Source organism: Aythya ferina (genome assembly GCF_964211825.1).
Source record: "Aythya ferina genome assembly, chromosome: 1".
Lineage (NCBI taxonomy): Eukaryota > Metazoa > Chordata > Aves > Anseriformes > Anatidae > Aythya > Aythya ferina.
Window position 1 is genome coordinate 203,767,592 of NC_140296.1, and position 27,809 is coordinate 203,795,400.

At 43.6% G+C, this 27,809-nt stretch overlaps 1 protein-coding gene across 1 annotated transcript in view; it reads right to left on the bottom strand.

The window, feature by feature from the left end:
• Nucleotides 1–27,809, bottom strand: part of LOC311430759 (uncharacterized protein) — a gene marked incomplete at its 5' end in the record, with an annotated part of 120,946 nt that overhangs the window by 54,629 nt on the left and 38,508 nt on the right. Inside the window, 2 exons of the mRNA XM_084507597.1 lie at nt 5,547–5,596; nt 27,438–27,694. Of these exons, the coding sequence (XP_084363723.1) occupies nt 5,547–5,596; nt 27,438–27,694 (307 nt within the window). The remainder of the gene's footprint in view (nt 1–5,546; nt 5,597–27,437; nt 27,695–27,809) is intronic.

Here is a 27,809-nt window from a genome sequence, read left to right on the forward strand (position 1 = left end):
ATCTGGGATACTTGAACTCTCACGTACACATATCTAAGCCTCGAAGACAGGAGAAAAATCTCCACGACTGACTTGTGACGGGCACACCCAACGAGACGTGAGCTTCCTCTCCCTCTCCTCACTGCATCCTCTGCACCCCCTTGTCCTCTTGCTGAAGGCTGGTTCAATGCCAAAGTTACAACCTGTCTCAGCTGAGCTCAGCCTCCGCTGGGATTGCCCCGTGCAGAAGGGCTGGAAGATGCTGCGGGCACAGAAGAAAGCCAGCAGCCCATCAGCCTGACGCAGCCATCGCCCTCCTCCAAGGACCAGCAGCTCTCCTCCTGGAAGGCTGATGGAGCTGGCTGTAATTTTCCAGCCTGTTAGGCCAAACCTCCGGGCCAGTTTGCTAAGAATGAGCTCTCGAGAAAGGGCGTGTGCCGTGCAGCCCAGCAGCCAGGGTGGCAGGGAGGAAGGGAAGAGGCGTTCTGCAAAAGAGCCAGAGCTCAGTCCTACAGAAAGGATGCTGAAAACTAGAGAGGAACGCACATCCATTGCTTCCCCTACCTGGGAGAATTTGGTGTTTTGAAGAAAAAGCCCAAAGCAAACGACACTGGGCGATAGAAATATGGTATGCAAAGCTCCAGGATGCTGAATCAGTGCTTGGAGAGCTCCAACCCATCAGGCATCACAGCCTGCATCCCTCCCAGCCTGGATGTCAGGATGTCAGTCTCTCCATCCCCGGCTGCCTGGGAAGCAAGCGGGACTCACCGACACTTGGTGCCTGCAAGTGAAAACAGGTTGTGACACAACAATTTTTAGCAACTTCAGGGAAATCTGTTTCTAGCTAAGGGCCAAGGCTTTGAAACGTATTTGGCAGGCCGCAGCCATGTGTTAGCAACCATGTCAGTACTGATCTATATAACGTGAAAAAGTAAAGTGATAGTAGGCTGTACGAAACAGTTGTGAGTCATATATAGCCTGTAGGATACATAGGTTCCCACCCCTGAGCTATAGAAACTAGCCTCTCTTAGGGGAAAATAAAAATCTAAATCAAGTCAAAAAATGATTTGTTAATCTCTGGGTTTCATGCTAAGAAAAAAGCATTAGCAATGCAAAAATATTTGTATAACCAAGATGTATTTTCACCCTGCCTCTCTAGAGAAAAGTGTTTAACAAGATCAGTGCCCTGTCCTCTGCCTGTTGCTCACTTTCTCCAGCACCAAGACACCCCGCAGGTTACAAAACGAGAAATGAGAGTTATTTAGGATGCTAAACTCCTCGTTACTCCCTGTGTGTGTGCATGGATTTGCCTGAGGGTTGAGGGAGTCATCAGGGGAAGCACCACTGCAAGCTGGTCACCCAACTGCTCCAGCCCTATACAATTTTAGCTTGCCAAGCAGAGAAAAAAGAATTTCTGTATAAACTCTAGATCTTAAACATGGTTCTGAAACCAAGTGCTTTTTATCCTTTCGGTAGAGTGAGTCACTAAAAGGAGAAAAAAACGGGGAGAAGATTTTGCTGCTGGGTGTCTTCCAATTTTAAACACGCAAAGTCTTCAGAAAACCACAGGTTTGGGACTACGAGGGAGGCTCTGATCAACACGCAGAGGTGAGAAGAGCAGGAACACGTGCCGTGTACCACTTAGCTTGGGAATGTATCAGCCAGGTCTTAATAACACAGATGCACATGTTCTGGGATGATACATAACTTTTTTATTTTTTTTCTTTTTTTCCCCCCTTTTTTTGGGGTGTTAGTTTCCAGAAAGCTTTCTTGGAACAGCTGCATCACTATGGAAAAAGGGGCAAAAGAAGCTCAGAGGTCTGCTCCCTGAGGCCTCATATAGCCCAGAACACAGCTGCACAAAGGGAATCCTAAACTGTGAAGTGCTCTGAGCACCACAGATCCCAAAGCACACAGCAAAGCTCGCACACGTCTCCCAGTGTTCGTGGTGGTGCCAGGATTTTGTATATGAAGCCACCGTACCCCAGCCAACTCATAAAACACCAATCTGGTAGCTCCTAGCAGGCGCACACACATCAAACTTGCAGGTACTTTCACATCTGACAGAAATTAAGAGTGCTCTTTTAAAAATATGGTGTGTTTTTATGTTTATAAGTCATCTAGAAGACTGCACTGTCAAATGAAGAGTTTCTTTTTGAGTACTCGCTGCCTGTGTTAATGGCTACTTCGCACACATCCAAGCACTGACCTCTTTGTGGTTTTTGTCTCCTTTTACACCACAAGCACTAGTGGACCTCCTCAGAAGAAAAGAGGTAGCCAAAGAGGAAAATGGTTTTCTGGACGGTTGCTGGCTGCACTTCTCTCTTCTCTGCAAAAACTCCTTGTCAATCCCTGTCCTCAGCTACCAGACTGAGCAGCCTAAGAAACTTGCTTGCTCGCAGATGTGCAAGGAGTGGGCTTTCTCCTGAGGTCAGGTATTAGGCTTTTGGGTCTGAAAAGTCAAAATACTAAGATGTACCTTGATGCCTGAACTCTGAAGTAGGTAGGGTCCTCTCACTTCACAAGTCAGAATGAGGAACACGACTCGGTGGCTTCCACAAAGGCACAAAGTTAGCAGGACCTGAGCTGCCAGTAAAAACCTTCCCATCACCTCGTCCATTTGTTAGACCACCCCAGGTCTTTACACAACCAACCAACAGTTCCAACAGGACTATGGCAGCTCCCCCCCAGCTGTACAAGTGTCTGTGCATACACACCCACGTGTAAAATGCTTCCTAGCATCCCCTTTTCTTCCAGGAGACATTAAAAGGAATGAGACAAGGCATTCTTGTTGAGATCCTACAGTGCAGAAGTAATCCCCAAGCCCACCTCTTACGTGCAGAGGTTATCTCTATAGTGACTAACAGGGAAGTTTTTGCTGTATTCATGGGTGCTATTACAAAGAACAAGGTTCGAAACCTTGCATTTTCACCTGGTTAAAATGCTCTGTTTATATGGAAATCCCTCTGCCTGGCAGGTGAGGATAGTGTGGATATCAGACTCCTTTTTCCAGAACAATGGTAAGAGGAGATTTCATACACAAATCTGCTAAAAAGCCTGGGGGAGCTGCAAAGTCTTATTTCCTACCCTAAGGTACTTAAAGAGGATCAAGCATCTCAGGTGCCAAAGCCTGAGTATTGAAGGAAATGCCCAAGGAGGAATAAACCTTAGGACTTACTGCTTTCCTCAAAGCTCAACAACCTGGAGGACAATCCCAACACCTGCCGTCCAGCTAACCAAACAGAAAAAAACAAACAGTGTTTCAGAAAGCAACAGATTTTAAGACCACGGTTGACAAAGGAATTTCGCAGCATAACCTGTGTTTTCACCCAGGAAGATCCTCCTCCAGCTGTGCGTTTCTGGCACACTCACATCTCCCTTGCCTTGGCACACGTCGTGTTCCCCACGAGCTACCGAACGGCTTCCCTTGGCAAAGGCAACTCGTGGAGCTCTTTAGGGGCTGCTGGCTGAATTCCCTTCTGCTCCCAGGAGCTCATGGTTGATGTTTGCAGCCTTCTCCAGCTGTCAGACAGCCGCACAGATTATTCAACATTCGTTCACCCGCTGGGGCCCAACAGACCAGGTCGCACAACTTCATCACCCTTGTAATTTGATAACTTGTCAGGCATGCAACCTACATCGTGGGCTGCAGAATTCATTTGGGATTTCTCCTACATAAGGGCTTACTATTTCCAAATGTACTCTGGTGGCAAACCCGAAGAAATACAAGCTGGCAACACAACAGACCACGTACTCGTTGTTGATGCAGTTTCCATACAACTTGAGAACCCCCAGAACTAGAAATGGCACTCACTGTATGGAAGGATGTTAAAGGAAGATGTTAAAAACTACCCTGAGCAGGTTTTTTCTTACCCTCTGTGTCAAAAAACCTACTGTGCACCCCAGCCCATCTACTAGCTTCGTGTGCAAACATTCAGGGAAATTAAGTAAGTCTCTAGCAAGTTCATTAATATTTTCAATATCAATTTTAAGACAGATTTTTACATATATTTTTTTAAACAAAGAGTTGTCTCAAGCCATGCCACAGCTTTATCTGGCCGGGCATTTCTCAGTGCAGTTCAGTGTGGCACTCCAATACAAAACTTGCTACCCTGATTTCTCTTAAGAATTTACAGCAAGGCACATCAGTGCCAAGTAGTGGTTCACCAGGACAAACACTGGTGATTTAATTAACTGTAATTTTCAGCACTGGCTACATGCACTGGAAGGAAAAAAGTGACCTGGTTAAGGACCTTTCCATTTTTAACTATGATCTCTTCAGGAATGTGCTAAGGAAACAATTGTCCTCCTGAATCACTTCAAGAATTTTACAGCCAAGAAGATTTATTACTGTAAAACAGGTCTTGGAAACAAGAATATTTGAAGAGATTCAATAGCTATTAAATCAGTGTGGAAAACATGATGCTGAAGGAATTGCATATGCCTGACACATGTTCTACCACTTTTAATATCTTTTTTTTTTTTTTTTTTTTTTAATAGAAAGTGTCTATAAAAAGCAAGTCTGTAAGATTACTAACACTTCAGACAAGACGAGGACACAGGTATTAATTAAAATTACATTCGTGGAAGCCACAGAGAAAGGATCAATAAAGCACCACCCATACCGACTGTTTGACAAACTGGAGGCATCAATAATATCAAAACCTGTGCGTTAAGAACACACTCATCCTTTGCTCAAGCACACTGAGATGCATTTTGCAGACTTATGGATAATTTAAAGTTGACTCAACAATACACAGAAAACCTCGTGTAATCATTTAATGAATTCACTTATTAGCCCTGTGTGAAACCGAATTCAGAATAATATTAGGTTTTGTTATTACAACTGCAGCGTAGATGTTCTTATTGCACAGTACCTGCTCTGTTCAAGACAGTTACAAGCACACATCTTAAAAGTCTGCCGGTAGGTACTGCAAGTGAATCAGGAAGATGAGCTGTAAGGCTTGCTATCTGAAATACCACTGAAAAACGTTTGTCTTTCTTGACCAAAATGGAAGAAACTCCTGTGCTAAACCACAAACACATACAGCACTCCAAATAATTGTTTTCAATATATTCAAAAATATTCAGCAGCCTGAAAGGAAGATTAAAACTTTCCTTGCACCAACTGGTATTACGGAGAATATTACCAAGCTTTCGTAACCTGAAAAACCCTTTCTAGCCCTTCTTGTGTACCTGTAGGCTGCTTTGACTCCTCGAGTTTCATCAGAAACAGCCTCAGAAGAGGCAACACCTTTCCCTGCAGACCTCCTCCACACATCACTGGACCACCATGGCTCTAACAGCAGCAGCAACACAATTACAGGACACAATCCTGAGCAGTGATAAGAAAGGCAGAGAAATAACCTACCGAGTCCAACTCGCCCTGAGCAACATGGCTTCAAACCAGCTAACTCCAAACAACTCTACAAAGTCACACACTACACTCCCAGTCAAAAGAAGGGAGGAAAATTAATTATCTTCTCAATTAAATACACGTCTTACAGCACAGATGTCCTCTAGTCTTATAAACAATCAAATTAAGCAGTCTCCTTTGACTGACTTACCTTTTGGATAGTCCTGGTTCACTTGCCCAGCTCGGTCACCATTTCTTCTTCTGCAATACAAAAAAATGACAAATTCTGTTTAAAAAAAAAATCTTTACTTGAACTGAAGTTTCTTATTATATTGCTAATTAACGCTTGAAGCTTACTGTTTGCTTTTACTCAGCAATGGAAAAAAAATATTCCATCATTCATTTCTATTTCTCCGACTGGATTGCCAGAATATTTCTGCTACGAGAGCGCTCTATCAAGATGAGCTGTGGAGACTGCCTCGTGATTTGAGCACGCCACCAAAGAAAGTCAACAATGCCAAAATCTGGGTTTGCCAAAGAAGCTCCTTATAACCAGAGAAAAAATGAGATAAAACATGTAAAAAGGGATTTAATTGCTCCAAGATAGCTATATAGCATCATTTTACATTCCTCGACTGTTCCCTGCCTTGCCTCCAACACCTACACCAGAAAAGTGGCAATTTTCCCTCTTTTCTGGGGTCATACATGCTAGCCCTATGTTGCAAGCACCCCAACACACTGCAACAGGCATTGAATTGAGGTCAGTCACTATGTCTTGCTCTGCACTTCGGATTCACATCTGTAAAAACACAAAGTATATCCATGCCTTACTGGGAATTCATTTATGTTTGAAAAGCATTATGAAGATTAAAATTTAAGAAAACAAGCAATCAAAAAAAGGGAGGAGAAAAAGAAAAGGAAAAACGTATGAAGTAGAGTTATTCAGAGTATTGTCCTTAAAAAGAATGCTCTAATGCTGCATTCTCTCTTTAGCCACACAATTAATTAGTAAACCTTTAGCAGAACCAGCAAAAAAATTCCTCGTTCCCTTTACCATGCCAAGTAGTGACCTGGAAGAGCTATTCAAAGCTCTGTACGAACTGGTAAGTTCCAGACAATGAGTAACTAAACAGCAAGGGACGGACTGGAAAATGCAATACGAAGACATCTCAGCACTCAAGGTCAGCACGGTGCTCAGTCTGCTGCAAATGGTGATGCACGAGCACCAAGAAGAGAGAGATGGAAAGAGGAGGATGCCAGGAAGAGCCCTGGCTCTGTTCTAAAGTTTACAGCCGGGAAGGGGTGAGGAAGGGAAACAAAAATGCCACAGATCTGTCTGGCTGCTTCACTTCCCTCACCTCCAAGTTATAAAGCCATGGGATCTGGAGAAGGTTACCTCGGTTACCAGCAATTACCTCGGTCACCCTAACGTCTTAGTTTTCACACTGTCATACTGCTCTCTCTGAAATCAATAAAGAAAGTACAGTCTTCATAAACATGCAGTAAAATTAGATGGACAAACATATTTAAAAATAAAACTATCAGTGGTTCACAACGGCGGCTGCACGTTGATCTCAGCACAAGGTACCCAACCTTCAGCATCAGCAAAAAATAAAACCAACGACGCATTCAGAAGCAGAGAATCTCATCGATTCATCAAGCAACTGTGCATGGAAAAAAAATGTTTTCCCAATCCTGCCTTCATCAGCTGAGGTTCTAAAATCTCAATGTGAAATGCATTCATGCATCATTAGGAGGTATGCAATCGTCTAACTCCTTTAAAAGGGACATCATTAAACCTCATGCTATTAAATTTAGCAAAGCAACAATAGAGCTTTATGGAGTGTGTTTTTCACTAATGACCCTGGCCACTATTTTTGCTTGCCTCTGAAATGCACAGCCAATATTTGTGGTTTTAAAAAAATGGCATTTCTGTTCTCAAAACGCTGTTGTGAGGGGGGAAAAAAATCCAGAAAAAAAAATTCTGAATTCCGAGCACAATCAAATATACAAAGTAAAACCACAGATTTCATGATACTCCTCCAGATTTTAAATAGATCAACATATTTTGGAGATGGGTGTGATTTTATGCTAGCTATGTCCCTTCAAAATTGGCAACTATGTTTAGTTCAGTGGCTTCTTATTCCAAATTCCAAACTCTAATTGAAAATAGATCTCCATTATGGAGTCCTACAGCTGAGTATACTTTAGAGGAAAACTATTTCCTTTAATTTATTTCAACTTCATTTGCATGACAATATGTCATTAGCAGATACAAAAAAAAATGTATTCTAAACAGAGGAAGAATTCTGTGCCCACAATTTCAATTCGCATCTCAACAGCGTGAGATGAGCTTGCAGTTTGAAGCACAACCCGTTGTGTTTGGGTTACTGCTGTGGATTTATTTATTTTTTTTTTTTATATAACTGACGAAGAATTGCCACAACTCCATGAAAATGCCTCGAGTACAAAGAGAGGCCTTCCCACCTTACTGATTAATGAGGAACGAAGGAGGGGAAAAGGAAACACGTCCTCACTTGGGAACTCCATCAACAACCTTGTGTCCTGAAAGCAATTCTCCTGGGGGAGAAGCCGTACTTAGCTACTCAAACATCTTCTGCCACTGTGTTTTTTTCCCCCTCTCCACAGCACTCTTGCTGTTTGATAAACAGCCAGCAACAAATCTTTCTCAGAAAGCAGCACATAAAATGGATTTCTTGCACTTGGAAGAAAATCTATCATTCTGCTTGAGTACGGAGTGCTTACAGGAAGAGCAGGTTTGCATGAAGCCTTTGGAAACAGCCACAGTTTCTAGTTGTTGTTGAAGTGACCTCCTAGCTGAACCCTGCGTTAGAGAACATACAGTGCTGGGGAAAGGTAATTGCTGATCTCACAGCACTGCTTTTTTTCCATGGAAGGAGAGGGAGAAATCGGAGAGCATGCTCTGTTTTCAGAAAAAAAAACACACTGCATGCTCTGTGAGAGGGCTCCAACCCCTCTGGTGGGTGGGGAACAGCCCAAACGTACAGCAAGTGGAACCCTGGACAGAAAAAAAAAAAAAAAAAAAAAGAGGATTTCCTCCTTCCCTTGATGCACAAGCCATTCCCTCACCTACCATCAGCTTCCTCCTTCTGTGCAACTCACCCAGACAAATGGAATCAAGGACCCAGCTCCACTCTCAATATAAGTCACGTTCCCAAATACTCCATCAACAGCATGAAATCATAGTCAGAGTCCCTGCATGGGTGCAGAGGGCCAGGGGTGTCTGAAGACCTAAGAAGGGAAATGTTGACAACCCAACTTCATCAGAATCAATTCAAGTGCCTCTGATCAAGCTGGTACAGTTGCCCTATTTTTAGGAATGCAGGAAAATAATTTAAAAAGCCTGTTCTTGGGAGTCTGGCTCCCCACAAACAGGAAGATGAGCTGCCTGATGTGCAACAGCCCAAGAGCTGCAGCCATGGCAGAAGCAGGAAACCTGGGCTTAAGGCTTCAGACAGACTGATGGCATTGACCTGGCATCCTGGGACAGTGCCTCATCACCACAGCGTGGAAAATTCGTGTTGAGAGTCCTCTTCCCCTCTCCTGCAGCTGACCACTTCCACAGGAGTGCAACAAGTCATAAAACACCAAAAAAAACCAAACAATTAATTTCAATTTTCAGGCTTTATGGTTAGCGTATGCCTTCAGAAAGGGAACAGGACAACTTTCAAACCCAGCTCTTGGCAACGTGTTCCTGCATTGTTGTCCACAGACAAGAGAACAACCTTAAGGGCACTGACGGTGTCCCATTCCCAAAAGAAAGCCCTACGCAGAGCAGCAGCTACCTAACAAAGCAGCAGGGTTAGAAGCAGCCCTCTGGTCCACAGACCAGCCACAGGGCACATTTTTAAAAAAAGAAAGCTTATTTTTAACTCTCATATTAAACAAAGGCTGGTTTTAGAAATAAGATGAGTGAAGGAAAGAGTCCATTTGTTTCAGGTCAAGACAAATCGGCCTGGGCATCGATCTTGCCCCGCAGCCCAGCTGATGCAACGCTGGTGTCAGATGCAGCAATAAGCCAGATCCACCTAACCCAAGCTGGCTCGAGCCCCTGCAATGAACATATTGATTTAGCCATTCTTACGTTTTCAGCTGTCCGTGTGTTGAGTAAGTTTTGCCTTTGAACCTCGCTGCCAGCCTGCCCGTGCGTAGTGTTTTCAAGAAGATTGCCACAGCTCGTACTGCTCGCAGAGATATCACGGCTTTATTCTTTAACCTGAAATCTGTTAATTACCAAAGTTGTTCCCTTGGTGACTCCAAAAGGGGTTTCAGACCCTCCAAAAGACCCACGATTTAATAGAACTATGCTCACCAGCTTGTTTAGTGCACTATCTACTATCTATTATCACTCTGTGGCAAGAATGAGGCTTCCACTAACATGAGCTTTCAGTCTTTTTGTACTTTAGATTTTATATTTACCTCATCAGATATGCTTTTATATTATTCAGCTGTGTTCAACACATGAAGACAGATCTCTCTGCTTTATTTTCACTCTTCTCTTGTGCTTTAGTTCTAGGTCCTTCATTAACTCCAAGGCCTCTGTGCATTCCCTTACTCTGTTGCGTATCTGCTCGAGAGACTGGATGCTTAGTGACAAAATTAGCTGAAATCTTAATTAAGGATCTAATTCAGGATCTGGAGCTATTGCTAATAAACCACCACCACTAACAGATCTAAAATCTCGGTATTGAACTTCCTCCCCAGATGCCATGCAACACTTACTAGCAGCATTTATTCATTTACTAGCAGAATTTGTTGTGCAAAATAAAGATTAGAGCTTCTCATCTCCCCAGCTACCGACCCGACTCCCCAGGCAGCGTTTATTTCAGAGGCTCAATAATCATCACAAATACGTGTGATCAAGTAGGCAGCCAACATTTACAAATTCTGTCTCAACACGTCAAAAACTGAGGGGAGCTGAGCGTCCCAGCCCTCACACCACGCACAACAACGCGCCAGTAGAGCCCGAGGAGGATGGTATTTGAGCACTCGGTACGTGCATGTAAATTTAACATTATGAAGATTGCGGTGCCTTAAGGTTATCAGCAGCGCTGCATATGTCCCAAATGCTGAATTTTGTCAAACTATTTCCAGTACGTTTATTTTTCCCCCCCCTCTCAGCACTGGAGAGATCCATTTTGCAAACACAAATCCTGGTATTGTGCAACGGGCCAGGCTTAGAGGATGGTTTTTAAGACTGTGAGACCCTCCTGCTGCTCTGGATGGGAAGTAAAACCTATCTCAGGTTGGAAAAACTGCCTTCCTTGCTTTTTTTTAAATTTAATTTCAGACAAATTCCGAAAATTAGCCAAGTATTTGCATTCTGCTGTCTCGTAATACCAGCTGCTGCTCAAGCTAAACAGAGGAAAAAGGCTGAAGTCATGATTTCAAAGCGGCTGCTTTTTTATTCCATTTTTTTAGGCAGTTTTCAGCAGGGCTGAGACTGCTCGGGGTAGGACAGCACGGCACGCAGCGATCCAAGGGCACTGCACCAGCACAAAGTAGGGCAGTGGCAACAAGAGGAGCAAAACCACTGGAATTTGTAGGACAGGGCGAAAACCTATTAACACTGTTCCACCTTCCATACAAACTAAATTAAAAAAAGCTCCGTAGATTGTTTTTACTCTCAGCCTAAAACGCTACAAAATACAGAACAACAACGAGGGAAATAACTCATTTTAAAACATTTACTAATTACTCGAGGCTATTTTTCGTTTTACTGATTCATGGTGATGTCCATTACCATATGAAATTAAGACGAGTTTTTTCCACGTAGATGTTTCCAGTGAAGTCAGTGGGGATTCAGCAAGGCCAGGTCCACAGTATAAATAGAAATCAGAAAATAGTGTTTCCATAAGAAACCACTCAGGTTTATTGGATTAGCAGGCACTTACAAGTGACTCACACTGACACAGCCTATAGTAATCCAATCTATTTGTGATAAAAAATTCAAGGGAAACCTTAAATTTAGAAAATCACCTCTGTGGATTCTCACATGGCTGGTTTTATTATGCGAAATCACATTAGTTGCTCTCTCCAAACGAGAGGACAAATAAATTAAAAGATGGATTTTAGTCTTTTTTTCTAGCAGGAGCGCAGTGTGTTCTCAATAGTGATAGCTCCCACACAGAGCACAGCAAGAGCAGGAAAAAGAACTGAGTAGAAGTGCTGGGCAGAACACAAGTTTCCCTGTCTCACAGTCCTGAATGCACACCATGCATCAAAAGGAGAAAAAAGAAAAAAAAAACATTGTTATGGCACCACACTTTCAATTAAAGTTGATTTTGTTAGACCTAGGCTGGCAGTCACCTGATTTGTGTCTGTACATTGGTTTGGGTTTCTGGCGCTGGATTTCTTGGGGGAACTATGACATCTCCCTGGGGGGTGAACTCTGACTTCTCTTAATATACACTGAGGTGTTCTGGCACAGATAAGTGCAGTATGAATACTTCACCCAGATCCTGAAGGATGCCTTCACAGCTATCACGCCTCCTTTAAGAGCAGGGTAGCAGGCAGGGAGGCTGTGACTGGTACGTACCTGATTTCCATAAAGATTCTTCTGCAGCAATTAAAATACTTATTCTCTGATACACTACCTCTTCACGCTGCCATGAAGAACAACAGGTTTGTTTTTTGCATTATTGCAAATTTGCCTTTGTAAATATAACCACAGGCAACAACGGCCAGAGGGTTCATTGGGTTCAAGCGCTAGGGAGTGCACACCTTTTATCCCCAATTACTGCTGATACCATAATTGAGTATTTCCTTTAAGGATACCTGAAAACCACTGATCTCACGTCATAATCAAGGCAAAGCCCCTGATCCATACCTGGAGCTGTACACCCCTGTATGCAGACAAAAACTCACATGCTTCTAAGAATCAGCTGCACATTACTGAGGACCACAAAAGCTTTCCTGCCTTGAAGGCTGCGGTGGCAGCTGTTATTCAGAGCACAGCACCTCTCTACCTAACTTTACTCGAAGGTATAGGACACGTTGTTGGCTTTGATCTAAAAGCACATCACAAGTACGAGGCTCATCTTTATCTTTTTATACACACTTTCTACATGCATGCGCTCCCACTCTCAACCAATTTCCATTAATGGCTGCTCTACAATCCTAAAAAGCAGTATGGTCTAGCCCTGGGGTAAATTAATTAGAGGGATCTATGTCGAAGTTAAAAATCAGAGTGAAGACCAAGCATGCTCCTTCCACCACAATTGAAAATAAGCCCTCAGAGAGCCTCTGTACAGGGTAAGATTTAAGATTTAGGAAGGTTTAACGTACTCTGCTGCTCCCATGAATTTGTTATGGGCACCTGGGGACTTGCCTAAGGACACTTAAAAAAAACAGCCAAGAACTACCCCGTAGCCAAAAGTTTTGGGTCTTGGTATCGTATATGGAACTGTTTGAATGTCCTGCCACCTCCTCCTAGAAGGAAATTTGGAAATGAGGATGATCCTAGGATGCAGGAGTGCAGTGTATGATTCGGTTTGCCTGAAAAGCAAGGCTAAGAAATCCCATTTTCTGTTGCAGTGAATTGTTTAAAAAAAAAAAAAAAAAAAGTGTGACCTCCCTGCCCTCGTGCATTTTGTTGGATTTGTTCTTTGAGAAATTGTAGCCTCTACGTTACAGTAAAATGCTGTAGAAACGTTCAGATTGCTAGATTTTGTGCTAACCCTAATTTGTAATCGTTCTGGCCTTGCAACCATGGTGTGAAAGTTACTGAGCTAGACAGCTGGGAAGGGGTGGGTGTGAAGAGTGGGGGTGGTGTTGGTTTTTTTTTTTATTATTATTGCACTTCTGGTGCTCAACCCTTCCACTCTACGAAATCCATATTCAGAAGTAGGAATGAAGAACATGCTTTTACTTAGAGCTATTTGGTCAGGTCCTAAAAGCATCTGCACCTTTAATTGCGATGAATGAATTTACCTCACTTTAAGTTTGCTTTGGTGACTAAAATCTATGTATTTTCAGCCTGCAGCCCTCACTGAGATAAAAAATAAAAATAAAAATTCACTGCTCAGAGAATTCTTCTGTCCATGTAAGGCTGCAATTACTGGTACCTCCTGAAAACCCTTTTAAAAAAGCCCACTGAGAAATGCTTTATAATGAAACCTGTAAGAAAATTCCCTGAGCTCACAGCACTATTACAAAACTAAAGCTTAGCTGAAGTTCCATGAAATGATTGTTAGTTTTTTCATGCAAACCCACGTCAGGTTTCGGCTGAAGCTCTGAGCCCGACTTACCTAGCATGTTCACACCTAAACGTGGTGCTTCATTTCTTATCCCCAATCTGTCATAACAGCAAGATGGTTTTGCTGTATAGTTTTCAGAACTCAGTCAAACCCAAAACTAAGCACGATTGTGGATGATGGAACTCAGCCATGTGCTACCAAAAAAAAAGAAAGCAAAGCTGAGACAATCCTGCAGCTTAGTCTGCGGTTACTGCCCAAGCGGGCGCTGGCCACAGCCCTGTGTCAGACCCAGATGAATGCATGCAGTCGGGTTTTATCCAGCCCCAGGCTCTACGTACGTGCTGGGTCGTCATCACGTGCTGCCCCAATTTACATAGCCTCCCTACAGGCTGTAGGGTGAGACAAGCACGTGAGAAGGACAAGCTCGTGCTCAGTTTCTTGTGCAACCCCTGGTCAATTATTTTAGTTTTTCCCAAAGCTGCTGCTCTTACCAGTACTTTAAAGGTCACTATCCCACACACTTATAAAGAATTGTGAAAAGCAACACTGGGCTGGCTTACGGATCAGCTCCCAACGTAACATGTTCGAAGGCACTCGATGTCTGTCTATTCCAGCCTCCCTACTCCTTTCTTCAGGCAGGTACAAGTTGTCTCTGTGAGAAAACTCGATCTTGTGCATGTCCCATTGAAAAGCTTCATCTGTTCGACACCTGATGATTCACTCACCCACATGTTGAAGTCCACATGCAGATGACTCATTCTGTCCGCAAGAAGAATCACCTGGGATACCAAAGTCCCCTCATCTTTTCCAGAGCTGGTAAACTGCTGTCTTATGCAAAGCAAGTGGATGGCAGGCTTTCGTGTTACTGCCTGTGTGACACGAGCAACAACTGGCATCGAACTGGGCCCTGGCAATTTTGTAAGTTAGATAATAATAATATAAAAACAACTTTTAAGATGACAGAAGTACTGGCAGAGGAAATAGTAATGCTCCACGATGACCTAGCGGTGGTTGAAGACAACAAATGATTTTAATCCTAACAAATCAAAGCTGTCCGTGCTTCCAGAAGGAACACAGGCTACTCCTCTGGGACTTGGGATGCTTTCTACCCAGAAAGGGCTCTGAAGAGGCTTCACTCTGAAGTGAATCATCTCCATGTGGACTGCCAGTGCAGGGCAAGGGCGTATTAATGGTTTGGCTGATGACACCATCCTTCAGTGTTTACGAAACAAACCAAGCTGAATTCTCAGCTAGAACTTCATGTCCAGTTCCGATACCCACCCTGCAAAGATGCCGAAGGACTGGCAAGCGTTCAAAGGGAGAGCTCAGAAACAGTCACACTGCGATACAGGCTTCACGATGCTGGGTCAAAGGAGCAAAGACTGTTTATTACGAAGAAGATGAGGACGTGACCCAACTTCTAGTGATACTTCGTGACTATGACATACAGCAACCCACCCTGCAAGCCTTGAGGAGAAAGGCACAGCAAGACACGAAGGCTGGAAGCCGAAAGAGCTCCATTTTGAAATAACTTCTTGTTTTATGTTGCTATAGCATTATTAAAGATTTAACCTTCAAAAAAGAGGTGCAAGATTTACCACTACTTGGTGAGTTCAGACTAGACAACTTTCTAAAGGCACTCACTCTAAATCCCACTTCTGTAGAAAAAAATATCTCCAGTCAGATGAGGTCAGACCAGACTACAGGCTTGGTGTAAAGACATGAAACTAAAACTTCATTAAGAGCTAGATATGAAATCATAAAATTAGCTTTGAAGTTGATTTTAATTTGTATCTGTATTGCTCTTCAATGCTTACTGCAGCACGCTGCGTGAAGATGAACTGCTCCCTTTTGACTTGAAGAAAGCAGCACTTGGAAGATGGCTGTCCTGAACAAACCAATCTGCAGAAACACAGGCGTGGAAAACATCTGATCCACTACTTTGCTTTCTCCTTGTTACTTCAAAAAGCAACACGGAAGCTAAAGTTAAGACGGGAAAGAAAGAAAATACCATTTAGGGGAGAAACAAATAGTGACTTAAATTGTGCTTTATTAGAAAACGATGAGGAATTACGTGTCACGAGGACATTAGTTTAGCCAAAACAATTACCAGAGAAGAACAGGATGGCACGCTTACTGCTTTTACCATCCAAGTCCCTATTCTCAGCCCCCCATCGCCCAAACACTTTATCACCATCCTTCTGTCTGTCCAGAAACTCAGTTTTTTTTTTTTTACTAACGCAGTGATAGAACTTGGCAGAACAATACAGCTCGATAATCAGGGCATCATCCGGGCCCAAACAGACGTTTGAGTTCATGAAGTCCAACCACCACCCTGACCCATCCCTACACTGTGCCCCTTGGTGCCACATCCCCGCAGCTCCTCAATACCTCCAGCCTGTTGCAGTGCTTGAGCTCCTTCTCCATGAAGGAATCCTTCACGCCCTTCTAAACCTTCTCTGGCATGACTGAGACTGTTCCTCACATCCTAATAATGCAGTAAAAACAAAGAGAGACTTTTAAGGGACATATTCAACCTACACGGCTGGTTGTGCCACCGGGCACAGAGCTCATCTGTAACACCCAACAAGGAACATGCTGCGAGAGGGACAAAAGAAATGACAGATTAGCAACAATGGAGGAAATACTGTAAGAAAGGAAGGTTGTTTCTTGCTATTGAATGAGAAAAGTAATAGGTGAAGATTTTGAACTCTGTAGTTAAGAAACAACGGGATTAAAATGAAGAGCAAGCAGCTGCTGACGCTGTGCCCTTGCTCCATGCTGAAATACTTCGTTCTGAACGCTGCACCGTGAGCTGCCTAATGGCATTCACTGACAATTCACAACTTCTTCAGGAACTAAACAGAAAGTTGTTGCTTGTAGGTACTCGAGGTTAAATATTTCTTGCTGTTTCTGATTTCACGGCAGACCCCACATCTGCAAAATCTGCTCTGCAAGGTGTGCACGCAGTAATGCCTTGTGTGATGTTCAGGCAGCTCGGGAGCACAGATCGCTCCCGTTTTATCCCCTCTGTCACTCTCCTGCACATGTTACAGGGACCTCTGATGCTGCCCCACTCCCCTGTCACGTGCAGCAAGGGAATTTATACAATTCTGGACAAGGCACCCTAAGGTAACCATTTTATCTGCTTCTAATTCAGTAGTTCAAAGGAATTTAACAGAATAAAGCACAAACTGACTCATTTTTAATTCTGAGTCATCCTCAATTTCTGGATTCCTGTTTCAGGCTATCTGTATTCTGGAGAAGGGATCGGAATATGGCAACTTCAAACCATCCTAAAAATAAGGACATTTACATTTTCGTTTCTGGAAGTGCAACTTAAAAGGAGGTAGCAGTAATTGGTCAGTATTTTCATTTTATACTGGAAAAAAATAACAAAACCCTCTCTGTTGAATACAGTAAGAGTTGTGAAGCACCAGAGCAGGTAAAATAAGCCCCACTGTGCTTCACATGGAATCAAGTCCCTTCCTGGCTGGTCCCCTTGAACCACAGACCTTGAACTTGGAGCTCTTTGTCTTCTTATAGTTCCATTTTACTCTATTTTAATACTCCACAAAACCCAAATGCGTTCTTTTTACGGAATAACTGTCAGTACCTCTTTTATTCCGTGAGAGGAGAGTTTAACTCCTTTAGGATACAACCCTGATTCCTAGGGAAACATATGCTTTCCAGGAGCCCAGAATACTCGTATTTCTGGTGAAATTATTGCAGGAGTATTTAGCACAATGTTTCTCAATCTTGCAATTTGTTGACAAGATGTGAATTGCTCAGCATTTTTCTTACAATTCCTGTTATCAGAACTACCAGATTACGTAAGGATCTCAAATGCCTGTAGTGAAACATTTTCCAGTCTCCAAGGAAGCGCAGAAATGACCAAAAATTATCTGACATCTTCTCCCTCCCCCTAAAAAATAAATGAAATAAACAGAAGGCGCACAGAAAGGATTCAAAATATTATTTATAATGTCTCATTCATTTTAATCAATCATCAAAATACTAGTGGCCTAATTGTGCCTGAATACTTGTTCAGGAATGCTGCTGACAGCTTCCACGCACTCCTCTCAGGTATTCTTTACCAAAAGGAAAGAAAAAAGTTACTGTTTTGCTTCACACTTTTCCAGCCTTTTCAAGATCACACGTATCTGATGTTAGCACTAAAATAAACACCTGTGGTTTTAGTGAAGCACATGCATTAAACTAAACTTTACCTTCATCACAACCGACCCCAAAGGACTGCCTGGACACAAGCAGCTGGACACTTACCACTCCTTCACTGATGCCGATGTAAAACAGAAAAGGGAGGCATCTGAGCTATGTGCTCACCATTAATGGACATGTTTATGTGGTTCACAGCCTCTGTCCAAATACACATGGACTTCCAAAGATCAGCATTAAGAAGTCCAAGTCCCATAGATCAGTTAAATATTTGGGTCGAACAAGATCATAGTAAATAAAAATCGGAAGTAAAGGACTTAACCTGTGCTTACAACTCTTCAAACTGCCCAGATAAGCTCAGCATCCAAATTTCCAGAGCTGCTTGTGCCTTGGACCCTTTGCTTACTGAGTACCAAGACACCTGTGCCTATTCCTGTATCAGTATTAAAAAAAAAGTCCCTTTTCTGGCCCCAAGGGCCAGCAGAGATGCTGTGTACCCCATATTCACACAGCTGAGCTGCCTTTGGCAGCAGCACAGGGCAGCAGCCAAACCCCACAGCAGAACCACCCCCTGCACTGCCTGGGAAAGAGCTGGACAAAGCCCCCCTAAAGACCACAGGACGCTGTGCAATCCCACTAAGCCCCGTTTAACTCCCTGGTACTGACACAGCCAGTTTCCACAGACTGCTAACTGCAGCCTGGCACAAATGGCCACAGAAGGGCTGGTTCTGCCTCAAAATCCAAGACAGCATCCACAGCAGGCTGCAGAGCTCACGTGCCGGCTCTTAAACCTCACTGGAGTGTTTCCTGGAAGAAGAGGTTCATTCACCAGTACTTCTCCAGGCACTGGAATTGTCAAAGTTTCTCTTTGGTCCTTCCCAGTCCCTCCATCCCAAAGCCTCCAGTACAGAGGCAGGTGGTGCACCCACCTCCACGTCTTGTGCAGAACGAACAGGGCTCCCAAACGGATCCCTCTGATGGCATTAAAGCCCCAAATTGCAGTTCTGTTAATTTATATTTTATCACGATTTGCGTGCTGGCATTACACTAGCATATGGCAGTTTATCTCATTATTTAAGTTGGAAGAGATTTAATTGAGAGAAGCAGTATCATTAAAAAAAATCACTTATATAGAAAACCAAACTTTTTTTTTTTTGTTGTTAAAGTGAGTTAGGCCCAAGTCTTTAGGATGCTGATCCTCTTCTACCAACACAAATACCACTCCAAATCGAGCACCATGTTTCCTTCGCACAATTATCTATAGACTGCTTTTTCATGGCAGAACACCACGGAAAAACAACTATGAGGGAAGCCAGAGTTCCCTGTTTAGAATGATGATCATAAAAAGAGGAGTAAGTCCTGCTACTTGCCATCTGAAATTACTCCTGTAATTAGGAGACTCTGCCTTTAGCTCTCCGAAAATCAGACATCCAGATGAGCCTGATGGTGAAGGCCCTTCCTCATGATGTAGCTGGATCAGGTGGATAAAGCAGGTTAGAGGAGATGAAATCCTCAGCTTCAGAGGACCCGGAGGTCTGACATCTGCAGAGGTATTTGCATTACAAACCTTAAAAGAAGTTACCATAAACAAGACACCGATTGTATCACTGCCAGCAACACCTCAGCAGAATCTGTAACCCTGGAGTAAGTGCCCAAAACAGAAAAAAAAAATGAAATACCATTACTGAAATAACCCTGGGACCCTACAGAAGGTAAAAATCAGACAATTTGAAGGAAACAACAATTTCTGAATGAGCAGAACCCTGACTATTCACTGACTGCTGAGCAGTCCAGCCTCATACTTCAGGACTGTGTAGAGTTAACCTCACTTTTTGCAGGCCTCCCTAACAGCAAGAAATCCTTACCACTGATTTCAGTGAGATCTCTGCTTGAGTAAGAACTATCGGTTCATTTCCTTGAGAATCAGAATGAGAAGTCCTCAGCAAGTGGAAGTTAACGTATCCCAAAGAAATTTAAACATTCTCCTACAAATCGCATGCGAGTCCTCTTTTCAAAATGACTAATCCAACCCAAATACTCTTCAAGCCCTCATCTGTCGAACAGACAACTCCCTGTGCGAGTATTCTCCAAGACCACAAGAATTTCATGTTAATTTTTCTTATCCTGGCAGGCAGTATGCAAAAACACCCTTCATCTTCTCAGCCCTGACACCGTTCCTGAGTGTTTGTGTTTAATCCACGTCTACTTGATGGGAATGAATTAGGAGAGGGGTACTGGCATCCTGAAAATCTTACATTTCCTCAAATTCACACCCCAAAAAGGGATCAGAGGATGTCATCAGTCTCAACACCTGCTCTCAGCCCCAGCCCTGGCATGGTGTGGTGGGCAGAGGAGCGTGCTCACCCTGCCAGAAACTGAGAGCAGCCACCCCGCAGCTGAAACAAACCCCGGCAGCAGGTTATGTAATCTACATAGTTTTTAGACCCGTCTGCCTTCTTGCGAAGCCCGAAGCCGAGGAAGCTGCAGACAGAACAAAAGGGAACAGAAAAAAAGTTCATGAACCTCAGCCCCGAGGCTGCTGACGAGGCTGGGGGCGCAGACTTGACGCGGGACTGCCCGTTCACCCACACAAACCTGAGCTTCAGCGTGTGGCTCATCCTGCCGAAGGTAAAGCACCACAAAATTTCCAGCCACTCAGATCAGTCACTTGGATGAACAATCACCAGCAACCAGCACGCTGAAAGATACACTCAGAAGGTTATTTTTTGGGGGTAGCGTATGAATAGCTCCAGGCTGACACAAACTCATCTGAAAAACTCAAGAACAGCTCAGCTGCTACGCTGCCAGTGACCATACAGAGAGAAGTGCTAACACTCAAATTAACCCTGACCTTTAAGGATGGATTCAGCTCAGCTCATTGCATTGCTTAAAAATGGAGTTCTTTTCTCATTCAGTAAAGCACCACCTGACCGCAGCCCTGGGCTTTTCATTTAAGATTTATTTTTCAAGGAAGTGATAAAAATCGACAAAATTCTGAACCACCCAAATCACAACACCGCGTGCCTTGCAGTTGCCATTACATCCCAGGATGGGATTTGACACTCAGGTAGGTGTCTGCAATGATTTATAGGCATTCTGGGTGTGTAACACCCCGCTGGAGCCACTGCAGAGCCCGAACAGCAGCACCTACCTGCCCACGAGGGGATGTTTAAATAGGGTGAGCCAAATTGCTTTCACCTTCTCTGGCTGGGGACAGCATTCAGCATTTAACATCACCCTCTGGCCATTTTCAATAGCGTATTCTTAGCAGGAGGAGTAGGATATTCCAGCAGGACTAGGGACACAATCCCCTAAAGAACATTTTCCCAATAGCTTCTACATCACCTTGACTGACCTGAGTATCTCGATGCGCACGACAGCTCACGAAGCTCAGAGATAGCTCTTCCTTCCAACAAAAGCACAGTAAGAAAGAGAAGACACGTAAGTAAGTCCTCCAGCAAGGAGCAGCTCCCCAGTCCCCCATGAACCACTCTCAGCCCGAGGCAGGAGATGACCATCGTGGTCCCACAAAGGGAGCTGACAGCTACCAGTGACAATCGCCATCTCTTGAGATTCAAGTGGCTGAACTGCAGGACTTCAGGAACACACAAGCTCTCAACATTGTCAAGGGGATGTAAACACGACATTTTTAAGATACCCTTTATTACCACTTCTTCAAACAACCCTTAGAACCCACAACAGAAGCAAAGTCTTCTTATTTACAGTTAATTAACATGCTAAACACATTGCCATTTCCACCGAGACACACAAAAGCATAGTCCTATAAAAATCTATACTGTCATTTAATGTAACCATTAATTATTCTGAAGATGATTCAATGTGAGATCACAGGTCTATTGAGGAGAAAAGATTAAGTAAATCTAAGTGAAGTTCCCAGTCTTTTTTTTTTTTTTCCAGCTAGTTATTATACAGTGTGACTGGGAGAGTAAACAGAAGATGAAGTTCAAGTAGATAAATGCAAGGTCCAGTATCTGGGAAAAAAAAAAAAAGTAACTGCACGCAGAAGATAAAGGGTTCTAAATTAGTTTTTCCTCATTAGGAAAGACCTTGAAGTCACTAAGGATAGCTCTATGAAAACACAGCTTTCACAGTGGTTGATAACAGCAGCAGTGAGAACGCAAGCAGGAATTCAGAGGTCATTAGGCAGGGAACAGAGACCGAAGGAGAGAGCAGCAGTGTGAGGTGCATCCATCTGCTGCACGCTCGTACCGCGAGCTCCGCGCGCTGCTTCGGTGCCCCCACCTTAGGAAGGGGTAACGCTGGTAAGAAAAACAGTGATGAGCAACGTTAGGGAACTACTTCCATATGAAGAGAGATGACAGCAGCCTGTAAACATTCCTCAGGGCAAGGGAGGGGATTGTCCCCCTCTGCTCTGATCTCTTAAGACCCCACCTGGAGCCTGCGTTCAGCTCTGGGCCCCAGCAGCAGGGCAGGGATGTGTCAGAGCGAGGCCAGAGGAGGCCACGAGGATGCTGAAGGGGTTGGAGCCCCTCTGCTGTGCAGCCAGGCTGAGGGAGCTGGGGGTGTTCAGCCTGGAGAAGAGAAGGCTCCAGGGAGGGCTCCCAGCAGCCTTCCAGGGCTTGAAGGGGAGATTTAGGTTAGATACTAGGGAAAAATTCTTCCCTCTGAGGGTGGTGAGGCCCTGGCCCAGGCTGCCCAGAGGAGCTGTGGCTGCCCCATCCCTGGCAGTGCCCAAGGCCAGGCTGGATGGGGCTGGGGGCAGCCTGGGCTGCAGGAAGGTGTCCCTGAACTTCAAAACATGATGAACATTAGGAAACAAGAACAACTCGTAGTTCTGCTGTTAACATAATGTAATTCTCCACACTTACCCACCTAAAACCAGTGTACCTTTAGATTTGTGGAGATTCACCCAATTGCTCAGTTTACCTTTTTCAGCCCTGTTTTGTACACACTGCTAGTGCAGAGTGATACACCAGTACGTCCTGAACAAGATGGTTTTGAGAACAGAACTTGAGAAAATGAAAACTGCTGCACTGTGAGCAAAGAGCACTTCTAAAAGCCATCATCCCACATCATCAAAAAAGGTGAATCTCTTCCCTGTCACGTCTTTCAAAGGTGAAATTACAAATATGCAGCTGATGGAGAACGGTAACAGATCTTATAAATGCAATCAGCATTCCTACAAAAATGTTAGTGATGATTCCACTTGGACAAGTCTACCACAACAACACACAAATAAGCTCAACCATGTCCCATGCAAAAGTGGGCATTTGCTAGGACTTGGTACAATCACGGTTCCTCCTTTCCACCCCCAGATTCCCATGGGGATCTGTGCTGGGATCTGCTCCCAGCAGTGTTCAATGAACTCATAAATGACACGGAACGAGCTCACTAGATGATATCTGATGATGGTATTAAGTTAGTCACGGTAGCAAAGACAGTAAATGAGCAGGAAAAACTGGAGAAAGACTGCAAACAGAGTGCTGACTTGGCAATAAACTACATCGATGAAATTCAAAAAGTCAATGAAATTAAGCATTAAGTAGGGTACCCCTGGGGAGGGGTGGGGGGATAATACAGGTCAAGAGGCTTTGAATTTGGTCTCAACTTAAACCAGGCAGGGTCTAGAAAATTATGATTGCCATGGGGAGAGTAAATAGAGATTAATCATTTACCTCTCTTGCAGAAGAAGAGGAAGTCATTAAAGGGAGTTAGAAGAACACGGGACTTCATTCACTGCATTGCCACGTCAGTCAGGCTATGGAACCACCAAGTATTACATTCCTGAAACTTCTCGTGGCTTGAAGGGAGTATTTAAGAAATTAAGAAGACAAACCAAGTGAACGTTCAAGGAGACATCCGGCTCAGTAAACCCCTGCACTCCCCGTCTGAAGACTGAAGGGTGTGCACAAGGAGCATCGTGCAGTTTTCTTCTGTTCCTGCACTCCTCAGCTACCTTTGGCCGCTGCTGGAGACAAACACTGCTCCAGGTGGGTGTACGACAAAAGCTGCTCTCCAGTCTACGTTCATTACTTCTCCAGGATTCATTTTGCCTAGCACAGGTACAATGTCCTGAGAAATTGTCAGGTGTTAATATTTCTGCCTGATTCGTCAGGGGAAGTCCTCTGAACTACACTGAGATGTATCCACAATGCACAAGCAGCAAGGGCTGGCGGAGAGCAAGTGATCTTAGGACTCATCTTGAAGTTACCAGCTAGGGGACAATTCTATTTGCAAGAGCACTGAGAGCACTCAAAGGTGATGCAGAGGAGCACAACCCATTTTTAGTGGGGTTTCTGATTTTGATGGTGGTGCTGATGGGCAAAAAATAGCGTCCTGCATTGATGCCGCTGGAAAATTTATTTCTTCATTTCTGGGCAGCTCATTTTAACTCTCTTCTGATCTCTGAGGAGCCAAAGAGAAAATAGATGGTCCTAAAAGCCTTGGGATGCATGACTTTACATAGCATCACCGTGACCGATATTCCCAGAGACCACTGAGAACCTTTTCTACAACACCTTGGTGAGATCTTGACATGTCTGCCCACCCTGATACACCCTAAAACCCCCGTCAGAAACGTAGATATTAGATGCCCAGAGAAAGCCCATGCAAACGGCTCAAGTCCTTGCTGGAGTTCCCTATTCCAGGAAGTGGAAGGCGTTTCTTGCTTAACACTCTTTTCCCTACGAGCCCTACATTTTCACTCTTGACTCCCCTTGGCAGAAGGAAAATTCCCGGTGAAAACTCCCAACCCCAAAAATCACCTTGATTTCCAAGCAGCCAGAAGAAACAGTCCCACCGACACGGCAAAACCAACGTGCATTTCAGTGATAAGTCTAGAGACCCACGCTGTAACTGACTCCTTTGATACAGCTGAGCCAACATCACAGAAATAGGAAAAAAAATAAGTGTACATTAACTGGACCAAATATTTTTTTAAGAGCATTACCATATGACTCATTTGTACTTTTTTTTTTTTCTTTCCAGAGGAGCTCAGATTACCCCAACGTGCAAGGTAACATAAATCTTCTGTTACAGACGAGCAGCACAAAGAAAATTTCACTTGTTCGAGGTGCACATAGCACTAATTCTTAATAGCCAAGACTGCAAAAACAAATCCTACGTTGCCATGTACTGAACCACTTAAAAAATCCAGCTGAAACAAAAAAGCTGAACAAATCACAGCTTTTAAGTTTTTCCTCCCCTTCAGTCCTGTAAAATATCTCAAGGATAACAATTAGTGAAACGTAAACTATACACACAAGATTAGAAATTCTGCCCAGCCGCTCTATTTTCTTTCACACAGTCCAGCTGCCTAAATTTAGCCTGCATGTTTTTATTTCTAATAGAAACTATGTGAACAAACTCCATGCAGCTCTCCGGTATCCTTGACATTGAACCGCATTATCCCAAGCCTGGAAGAATTGCCAGGGTCGATTGTCTGAGCTGGGAGCAACTGGGTTGTACCAGTAACCAAGCTCAAATCCACTTACCCTATTTCTGGATTAGGAATGAAATCCCAGAATGGTTTGGGTTGGAAGGGATCTCAAAGCCCGTGTAATTCCACCACCCTGCCACGTGCACGGACAGTTTCCACTAGACCAGGTTGCTTGAATATGAGGAAAAAAAAGTGGTTGTATGTGGGTCTTAGGTATTAAAGACAATTACACACACAAAGTTTCCCATCTAGGTTGAAGTAATGGCCTGGGTTGAGCCATCAAGATAAAGAGCAGTGCCTCTAAAATCTAATCTAGACGTCATCCCTTTGGAGGAGGTCTGGTACAGGTACCTTTGGGAGCGACCCACCTTGTCTGCTTTCCACCACCAGCTTCAGCACTGCCCATGAGTTTGAGATTCATGAGAACAATCCTACCCACACTATTGGAGGAAAAACAGAAGAAGTGAGGTACTTGTGTAATGGCCAGGTTGTTTTCAAGGAGTGTCCAGGAGGGAATTTCTCCTCTGTGCACACTCATGGGAATTCTGACCTACTTCATGGGATTACTACCTAACTGTTGCATTAGTCTTAGACACACGCGGGCGTACGCTCTTTCCCAAGTACACACTTCATCTTTCAGACTTACTCATGGTTCTTGGAAAGCAGAAGATTTGGATCCAGACGTACACGCACACCCCCATTGCCTAACTCTACCTGAACCGCGTGTCAGTCATGTTCTCCATGCCTGCTGCAAATACTTTGCCAGCACATTCCTTTCATATGGGAAAACAGTGGGTTTTTTCCCAAAACAAACAAAAAATCCAACAAAACCAAACCACATCAAACACAAAAAACACCTTTTCCTCGGCTGTATGCTGAAAAGAAGTGAACAGCCAGAAGAATTACTTCAGAAGACAATCAATTTAGCAGTTAAGCCACGGTGACAGCAAAACTGAAATTGCCAGCTAAGTATTAGGGTTTATAAGTACAGTTGCAGTCCGATTCCGCCTACAAATATTACTTCTGAGATTCTGTAGGAGCCTGACTATGTAACAGTGGTTACTAGATAGGTTGGGCATCTATTTGTATTCCCTCAGATCACAAAGCTGCCATCAAGCAATCTGTATTTCTTCTTGGACCCACCGTATCTAAAAACAATGATCCTCTTGTGCTGTGAAAGGGATGGAATGTGAAATCCCATCCACATCCGAACAGAATCCCACAAACATCTTGGCAGTAAAAATTGATTATGTAAAGCCCAGATGGTATCCCAAATATTTCTGCTTGAAAATTCAGAGATCCTTTTTTTTTTTTTTGCTGAAATAAATGACACAAAAGTGTCACGCCTAAAATTAACTGCACAAAGGCATTAAGCTAGGTAACCAGACTTAACTGAGCAGTTATGTGGACTATGAGAAGAACGCGAATGTGGCTTTCCCCATTTAACTTCATTGTCAGAAATGAACAATATTTTTCTATTCAAATGTACTTGAATGACTGGCAGAGAAGAAGATATAATAAGCAGATACATCCAGCAGCATATTATACTTAAAGAATAAGGTTTCCAGTTCCATCTAGAGTGCAAGAGCTTGCCATAAACTTCTGAAGCCATGTTTCAAATGTGCAGAACTCAATTTGCTATTTTTGTTTTTAGTGGGTATTCTAACAGAGTTCTTTTCTTTACCTTTTGGTCCCCTACTGGGCAATTTCAGCTCTGATTCTGGCTTGAAAATGGTTTTAGCTACTGCTTCACCCAGGAGTCTAAACCTGCTTAACAGTTCAGTTCCAACATCAACTTAGTCGCTGCATACCCTTTATTAGGCTACAGGATAAAGAAAGATCCTCAATTCTGTCATTTTTCTGTGAGCCCACTCCTGTATTCCTTTTATATCCATCACTCCACTGAATGCCAAAGAAATCTCAGTGCACTTGGCATGAAGGCTCCACTTCCTATATTTATGCTCCCACTAATGCACGCTCCGCTTTAGTCCTTACCAGCTTAAAATCATCTGTGAGGCAAGACAGCAAAAACTGCAAAACAGTTCATGCAAATGTTTTACTTGCACGAAATGCTGTTCACTCACATTGCTTTTCCATCATCATCTTTCTCTTGGATTTTCTGTTTAAATATCCCCCCAAAATTAACAGTAAACAATCCACGGTCACTTTGTGAAGTGAACAGCATACGGGCATATTAGGACTGTTACTCCTACACCAACTTTCAGCATCTCCAGACAATAAATCAGTACTCTTTTAATTGTACTACCTTAACTTTGCTGGCAGAGACACATTTGGTTCTTCACAACGGCTGAAAACGAAGTGCTCTCTCCAGGCAAGAATTCCGTATCTTTGGCACGCTAACGCTTCATCCTTTTTAATTATTCCACAGGTGGTTGCCTTGGAAACTGCCAAGCAGCTCTTGGATTTGAGGGATCCAGTATGAGAAAGTAAGAAGCCTTTGCAGCCACAGCATTCGGATCCATGGCGGCTGCAGCGATAGGACTGCAGAACAGTCAGGAAAACCTGAAAGAGAGGGAGAAAATGAACAAAGCTCAGTTACATTGCTCAATTCTTTAAAAATACAACACAATTCATGTGGATAACCCCTTCACTGCGGATGGAAAGCAGGCTTTACCCC